The sequence below is a fragment of the Leptodactylus fuscus genome, chromosome 1 (assembly GCF_031893055.1).
Source record: "Leptodactylus fuscus isolate aLepFus1 chromosome 1, aLepFus1.hap2, whole genome shotgun sequence".
Taxonomy (NCBI): Eukaryota; Metazoa; Chordata; class Amphibia; order Anura; family Leptodactylidae; genus Leptodactylus; species Leptodactylus fuscus.
Genome location: NC_134265.1, coordinates 312,448,819 through 312,457,744, shown reverse-complemented (window position 1 = coordinate 312,457,744; position 8,926 = coordinate 312,448,819). Strand labels below are relative to the sequence as shown.

Here is an 8,926-nt window from a genome sequence, read left to right as displayed (position 1 = left end):
CTCATCATATTGGGGTCTGTTTGGTATCCGTTATATTCTCCATGGTGCCTGCAGTACTTTTTCATCTATGATTTTAGATGGACTCTGCCCTGAGGTTTTGTTTGACGCAGATGTGAACATAGCCTAAACCAAAGCCCACTGACTCAGCATTGTCAGGGATGGCAGTAGACCCCTTTAAATAAAGGCAGAATCCTAGGTAAGGATTGTGGTGTGGATACGGCATGTAAAACTATATTTGTACATATTTAATGTTGAGGGTTAATCTGTAAAACCTGCCCAAAATGGTTTCTAAGTTTGCAAACTCTCACAAATACATTTCTCCATGGTACAGTGTGATAGACATTTCATAATTACTACTGCATGTATAAAGCTGCAGCATATGAACACAGCCTTACAATCAGTCAGTCATTTCCTCCAAGGTCCAGGGGTCCTTTCATTATACATGTGATCTTGCAATATACAGCTCTGTATATACTGGTAGCCTGGGCCAAGTACATAGCACCCTGACTACAAAGCCTCATCAGTGTTGTGTGCAGGCAGCATGCTGTGTGGGCGGGCACAGGAGGAGTCGGGGCGGAGCCTGGAGAATCGCACTGACTACCTTGCTGGCTGCTCCTGTTGAGGAGGTCACTTGTAGTAAGTGCTGCTTGAGGATAAACCAAGGAGAAGACAGAGGAGTAGTCAGTGGCGGTGCTATGAGGCAGCCTCCATCCTGGGCACTCACCATGGGCTGGGATGTGCTCTGCTTGCTTCTGCTGCTCACCTATCACACAGGTCAGCCTGGGATCTGCATCACTTTTTGCCTTTTACTACTGTTTGGATATAGTATATACTGCAGGCATCCTGCTATTGTTGGTCTTATACCTAGTATCCAGTTGTAACAGTCATTGATGCTGTATGAGCATTGCTGTGCGTTCATTCTGTGGTCCTGCAAACTTGGGAGACCTGGGAAACCTGCAGACTAGAGATCGCATTGATGTCACCGCTGAGTTGTTTGCTGGACAGAGCTGTGCTTGGGAAGTGGCTCATCTTGGTGGTAGGCAGAGGGTTAAACTTTTGTATTGATCCCCTTTATCTAGACTGCTTGTTTGTGCCTGCTTGTAATTATTAACCTACTTCTGCTACTAGACTCTTGGAGGAGCACGGCTGTGTACCTGTGGTACTCCACACAATGCTCCTGGTGGGAGATATGGCACTTGTAGTTCCACAGGGATGCAGCTCTGGGACTGAGTAGGGAATTGCTGCAGGATACTTGGAATTAACTACTTTGAGTGTCATTGTCTTTTATAAAATTATTATAGTTATTACTGATGCAGATGTCTTATTGATGGTGCAAAATCTTAAGATATAGTAAATGTAATGATAATGATTTTGGTACTAAAATAACGATTGCAGCCAATAGAACTCTGGACAGTCACCTATCACTCTTGAGGCTCGGTTCACACTTGCCTGACTTTTTGTTTTTTGTCACCCTTTCTGATGTTCTTCACAACAAGAATATTACAGTTTGCAGTATTTTTCTTGTGGTCAAAAATACTGAGCCCAAGCCATTAGAAAACAGATGCATATAGCGGACATCGCGCTAGTGTGAGCAAAGCCTTAATTTACTCTTTGCGAAGAAAGGTACTCTTGAAAAACGCACATGTCTCATACTATATCAAATGATAAGAATAATGTCGCAAATGATATTTTCATATGTTCTATTGAACACATCATAAAATCGTTGCACCTATGGCCAGCTCTAGGGTCAAAGATCTGTCACATTGTGACCTCAATAGTCGTAATTCCTGAATTAAAATCGATTGGCTGAGAAAAGTCGCAAACTGCAAAACTGACAATAAAACGGAGTTCATCATAGACAATGCCTTCTTAGGGAATTTTGGTTTTTATGTGGAATCAGTTCAGATCTTAGTAAACTACTTGTGTTTGCCTTAGTGGAACATAGTTCTGGTTGTGTGTAAGCTCAGCTTCATAGTACATAGTGCTGGTGCCAGGGGGCAGATTGCTTTATGTGCCATCATTAACCCTATCCTGCTGGAGACTTATAAGCCTGCTTGCTAGTATATGGCATTTTAGAACGCCCATCCATTGCGTGCCACAGAAATCACGTATTTCTTTGAAACATTCTGCCTGCAGACTATCTAAGCACGTCACCCATTCTTAACCCAATGAATTAGCAATCTTCTGACGTTCATTATTCATTGAACAACTGAGATGAGTTCATGTCACTTGACATGGTGACACCACTTCATCCATAGAGTGTTGCTGAGGCTTGAATGTTCAGGTATAAGTTGGTCCTAGACCTGAAGGAAAGGAGAATACATTGTTATACAAGTCCTGGAATGTTTACGCAGCTGGTCCATTGGTCATTTCATGTCTGGTTTGTCCCTCTGAACGGTTGCCTTGGAAGTGAATGAAAACTTTGTGAAACCTTAGACATGTGCAAGGTTTAAGAAAATGACTACCTTCTATATGTTGTTAGGGTGACCAGAGAGGCCATAACAGACCTGGACAACAACACACATTGACCCTTCCCTGCTCAGTAAGATAACCTTCTACAATAGACATTCTCTGAGCATAAACTTTTCTTGTATTAAGAAGTTACCATAACGGAAGATGACCTAGTGTTAGAGTTTTACATAGGCTACTTTACTCTAAGGGCTACTTTTAAGATTTTCTATGGATCACTCATTATTAATGATCTCTCAAAGTTTTCTGGGTTAGTGGCCTGTAGAGAAAACATATAGGTAATCTAAGAGGCGCAAGTAACAGTAGCCAGGGATTATGCTATTTACCCCTTGTGGTGATTTTATGTAATAGTTACATTTATTGCTTTCTGCTTCCCTTTGGAACATAGGTTTATTATTGCAGCAGATGGAGGAACATGCTTGAATGTATAGACTACTTTGTAGTCATATGTATAAATACATAGCTAAATTCCAATGTCATAGTTGGATGAAAATAGATTTGTGTGTACACATTTATGTATCACCTACAAAGATTTAAGGGTTTTCTGACACTTTACTGAGTGATGTGTGGTTTTCCATCACTTTCTGATACTTACTTATGACACAGACCAGTATTTTTACTACCAGTGAGATCTCTCATAGACATCAAGAGCAAACAGCCCTCATGGTTTGGTGCCAGGAGTAATTATCTAGTCACATTGGCTACCTGGCTCCTGATATAATGCCCAGATAAGTACCAGTCAGGCTGTACTTACAGCTAATCTCTCTTTACCTTTTATTGATTTGATGTTGATGGGTAATATCACATCATGAAACTCCAGGGCTGTGTACCCTGGCTTAAAAGCCTATTGAAAAGCAGGTGTGTTGTGAAACCTGACATTTTATTCCCTTAGAACTGAATTAGTAATATCCCAATTGTTTCCTGAAATATTGACATCAAAGGGTTAAATCCCCCTGAATATGTGCTCTGTAATTTCAGTAACACCACACCACAATACATGTGAGCAAGATTAAGGAACGTCTTGATTTTAACATTTCCCATTTTTATTGTAGAGCCCAGGTGAATAAAGACATAAAATTCAGGTTATAACGTACCTAGGGGGTCAGCTAATGGAAGCTTCAAAGGGGAGTGTGTGTTTGCATGCTGCAAGCTTCTAAAAAGCAAATATGGATAGGAATTTACAAGCCATCTCTAATCGTTGTGGAGTCTAGACCTAAAATCGGCATACGTAGCTTGTGTTCACTCAGGAATACACATGAAAATGAATATTATTTAGACCCCAAAGGGTTTGCTTGTGTGTGTAGTGGCAGATGTAAACAGGAACCACGTGACAGCTTTATAGTGACTCATCTAGAAAGTGAAGACTTGACATAGAGCCAGTTGTGGTAGAATAAGTAGTGAGAATGTGTGAAGTGGTGGTCTGCAGTGTACAGTACCCCAAGTGTGATATTTATGTATTTTACATGCTTATACAGTGCCAACAACCCCCGCAGCACTTTACAGATATGTCATCACACAGTAGGGTTTACAATGTAGATTTCCGATCAGTATGTCTTTGGATTGTGAGGCTGGATTCACACCAGTGTTGGCTCTCCGTATGGGGATTATGTTCCCCTCCACAAGTAGCGCTTTTCTCTCTGTATTTTTCGCCCTTTACGGGCGGAAACCAGACAGATCAGCCCATTATAGTCTATGGGGTCCGTGGGTTTCATGGGTAACCCTTTTTTAAGCGGATTAGGTTTCCACTCAAGGGAGTCTCCAAGCGTACCCCCCAAACGGAAATCTGAACGCAGCTTGAGAGGAAACTGCAGTACTATGAGGAAACCTACGCAAACACGTGGACAATAAACACAGATTTGAATCCAGATGTTGTCCTTGGATGGATTCAGGATTCCTTCGCTGCACTGTAGTACTACAACTTCCAGCCTGTCTGTTTTCACTGCGGCTGAAGAGCCCCAGATAGCAGACCTCTGCTTTAGTAGTTTGGTGTATAGGGTGTCTAGACACTGTAAAGTAATGTTGGCTGTTATGTGTATAGGGGTGTCCTGACTTTCGCCTGAAGGTAGATGTTGATGGAAATAAAGATATGGCTATTGAATTTCAAATTTAGAAAAGTCTCCACCTGAAGTGACTTGAAACACTTTCCTCCCTCTCCCCATTCAAAACCCATGCACACTTGGCCAAGCGATATTGCTGCATATGGCACTTATGAGAACGATCACTAGGAACTGTGTCTGCCTGCAGCAAAGATCCCTTGGGTAGAAACACCCATCATATCCTTAATAGATGTCTTTCCAAACCGCTGTCTGTTTATTAGTGGCTTGAGAAGTCATCCCGCATGAAGAGACCTTGTGTTATATGATATACCTTTGTTTGCAGTTCCATATTCGGGTATGAGGACTGTTATAGAGTATCTATCACCCTTATGTACTAAACAGGTTACAAGAAGGTAAACACAGTAAGCAGAGTGTGCAAAATGTGTATTTGTTTAGTAGAAAATATTTTAGTTAAAATATTTGCTGTTCTGAAAATCTTCAGTGTTCAGCAGATCTTTCCTTCCAGGAGCTTGGGAGTCAGGTTAAAGATTATCTGTTGTAAGAGTTGTGTGGTTTACATAAGCATGTGTTATCTGCTCTAAGTAGACATATCTAAGGTATTTAAGAGGTTCTTCTGACTCGTGTCCCCCATCATTAGTGAATTATAATAGTGACACTCAGCAAAACTGCTACCAGAAATGAGGAAAGACCCTATTGAGTTTACTTTACCATCATCAATAGAGATCCACATGTTTCTGGGGAACAGTTTGACCCACTTTGCCATATGTATAGACCCATGTTATGGCTTATTTTTTGCACTTTTCTACCTCAGACTTGAAGCAGAGTAAAAGATCCATTGGCCAGTTGTTGTAACTCACTTATCTAGATCACTTTTTAGCACTTTAAGATTTATCAGCCACACCAGCCATAATTTTTGGGAATATTTTTAGTAGCAGGTGTAACAAGCATTGATTCTTGAAAGAATAGTACATGTAGTTTAGAGCCCCCATTCCTAGTCTCAGTCTCTTACTATTTTCGTGAGGTTCCTACTGGGACTTTCAGAGTTATGTGCATTCAATTGAAGATCATTCTTATTTGGAGAGGACACAATACAGGGTACAACCATATTGTAGAAACTCCCCTTTTTTCTTGCTCTGGGAGCAGTATAAGGGCAGATTCACATCTGCGCCTGTGTGCGTTTTAAGCAATCCTGCTGGGTTTCTGTCTTCTACCCCGAGAAACCGGACAGGGGACGGAAACCTGGCAGTCAGTTTTCAAACCCGTTCAAGTGAAGTCGGAAATGCAGGACTTTGTGCCCAATTTAAAAAAAAAAACCGGTTTCACCGTGGACAGGTACAAAACGCTCGCGGGTGCTCACTTTTCAAACCCATTCACTTGAATGGGTTTGAAAACTGACTGCCGGGTTTCCGTCCCATGTCCGGTTTCTCGGGGCAGAAAACGGAAACCCAGCAGGATTGCTTAAAGCGCGCGGGCGCAGGTGTGAACCAGCCCTAATAGCTGCCTACTACATCCTTTGTCTATAAGGCCCAGTTCACATCTGCCTTGAGGCCATTCCGTTCCCCTATGCACATGAAATATGCAAGCTACACTTTTCTCTCCGTGTTTTTCGTGCGGAAGTCACATGAACCCCATTATAGTCTATGGGGTCCACGGGTTTCCTTAGGTAACCGCTTTTTATGCAGATAGATTTTTTGTTCGGGGGTTCCCAAGTGGACTCCCCTAACGGAAATCTGAACGCAGATGTGAATTGGGCCCAAGATGGTTTGAAATATGCAGGTTCATGTCAGTCTACTGGCTAGAGCAGGGATCGGAGACCTTTACAACTCTGGCTACTGTGTAACTACAACTACCAGCATGCTCCATTCATTACTGTAGGAGTACTAAGAAAAGCAGACGTGGTAGGCATGCTGGGACTAGAAGGTGACCTACTGTAATCTAGAACATAACTCAGTAGTTGTTCTTATACCAGGTAAGTTTCTCGGTTTCTTTTGTGTTTGCAGTCGCTGGCTATATATTACACTTGCTTATGTTTTCCATTACAAAGAATCTTGTTCTAATGAACACAGCTTTCTACTATTTTCATCTGCCATTTCTTTCATTGTCACCTGTCTCTTTATAATGCTGCTTATCAGTCAGGTGGGCCAGAGACTCATTATGGATGGCATTGTACAAGGCACAGTTCTCTTCGCTTGTACCTCACATGCCTACCCACAGCAGGAAATGGTTAGTTACATATCCCTATTATTTCTGTATAGTCCTTGATTACATGATTTCTGTTTTTTTGCTGTAGACAACGTGTATATATTTATGGCAGTGTTTTGACAGCAGGTGAGACAAGAGACTTGATTTCCAGCTTCTACTTGCAATCACATGCAGTGTAAATGGTTGCTTTTACTTTGCTAGTAGTTCTGGAATCATGACCCTTGTTAAGTGTAAGAATGATTACCTTTTGGCCATAAACGTGATGCAGTTTTATTTTCATGACACCATCTCCTTCTATGCGATGCCTCTTGGATGCTATTATGGGCAGTAATTGAGCACTGCTTTAATGACATAATTTGACTTTAGGGGAGCTGGCCTCGGCCTGAAACCACTAAGCATCTCGCTCTGCAATGAAGTGAGAGTTAAGTGGACAGTAAATGTTAATTGGCCCTTGAAATCCTCTCGTTATCTGTAATGTCGACGCTGACCAACGTCTGCCTTGTCAGTGCTCCAGAATTTTGATCCGAGTAATGTCTTCATATTGGCCTGAGAAGGCTATTCTACTTTATAAAGAGATTAACACAATTTAATATTCCAAGACATAAGGGAATTTGTTGCATTAACAGTATTCTGCAAAGCTTAAAAGGGGTTTTCTGGCCCTAAATTGAGTTTTTACACTGATCACACATCCATAGGATAGATTATCAGTATGTGATCTGTGGGGGCCCTCTACCCAGATCAGCTGTTCCTGTAGCCTCTAGGTGCACTGGAAGGGGCTTACACACAGACCGCTCCCATTCAAGTAATAGAAGTAATGCTGCAATTCCCTGGAATTACCACTGTGCTGTAGAAATCACTTGAATAAGTTCTCTGCCCCCCCTTGATCACTGGACCAGCCTAAGGACTGTTGAAACAGCTGATCTATTTGGGGTAAAGGTGTCGGACCCCCACTGATCACATAATGATCATCTATCCTGTGGATAAGTCATCAGTATGAAAGCTCCATTTGGGGACAGAAAAACCCTTTAACTTGTCTACATGCTGAATTTTAGAGGCATTGGTTGTCTTATAACATGCTATTCCTTGGAATTGCCATTTTTACTAACTGTGCAGTAAAGGAGATGTAGAGTCTCCTAACATTACATACAAGATAGCCAACAGATTTGTACTTAAATCTTGGCAAGCCTTTTATTTGACAATAGGGTTGGCATGCATTACAGTGTTCATAGGCTGGACTGTGCTAAATGTTTCCAAAAACTCTGTGGCCTCAGGTTAGCCTCCTAGCTCTGCTTGTAGTACAGCAGTTGTGTGCTGAAACCATAGTAATCTGTACAGTAATCTGCTCTGGTTATGGTTCTGACAAACAATCGATAGGCCGAAGCGCCTCTTAATTCACGGAAAAAACATAGTGATTGAAATCCTCTTTAAGTAAATATGCAACAAGCTATTCATCAAATGAATTATACAATTTTGATAGTATGATATAACTTCAAATAATGAATTATTTTAGTTTTCGACTCCACCCAAAACTTGAACTGACTCTGATCTGTCGCCACAGTCTTGCAGAGACACTTCCCAAATATTGGGAGTAATTTGTGGTCATTCAAAGTATGAAGTGTTCCAGTGGTCTGGTAGATGGAGTCAAGTTGTATACAATTCCAGGGTGCAACCACAAAATAGACTTCAATCCTCCAACATAAAAGTAGCAATGCTAAACCGCCGTGATGGTTTGCTAATCTTCATTTTTAGGAGAAAAGATGGGAAAACTTTAGAAGAAAACATCTTGTAAAAAGTGCATGGTTTCTTTTACTGTAAGCATTAGAGATGTCTACTGAAACCCAGTGTTGCCCACAAACCACAGCTGGTACATTTCATGCCATTATTTTTACACCTTGCATTTTTTCCATTTGGCCACATGGCAAATTTCAGGAATTTGAGTCATTTCCCCCAACTTTATTTTATAAAAAAAAGACATCAGGAAACAAAACATTCATAACATCCTTGATGAACCGTCCTCCCTTTATTACTAAAGCAGTACTTGTCCACATTACAGGGAAATGTCTTTCACTTGGTTTAATCATAAGGAACTTTGGCTTATAGCATCCTTACTTTACTTACAGTCATTTAAGGAAACAGACAAAAAGGCTTTTCAATTGTGATCCTTTAGTCGGAGATATTTAGCATTGTGATATCAGTAA

At 41.2% G+C, this 8,926-nt stretch overlaps 1 protein-coding gene across 3 annotated transcripts in view; it reads left to right on the top strand.

The window, feature by feature from the left end:
• Positions 1-643: 643 nt before the first annotated feature.
• The window catches only part of KIT (KIT proto-oncogene, receptor tyrosine kinase), a 50,061-nt gene continuing 41,778 nt past the window's right edge, over positions 644-8,926 (top strand). For 2 of the 3 annotated variants that reach the window (XM_075259562.1, XM_075259544.1), the window contains exon 1: positions 644-774. In XM_075259562.1, the coding sequence (XP_075115663.1) occupies positions 696-774 (79 nt within the window). In that variant the 5' untranslated portion in view covers positions 644-695. The remainder of the gene's footprint in view (positions 775-8,926) is intronic. The other variant, XM_075259554.1, reaches the window with a different exon arrangement.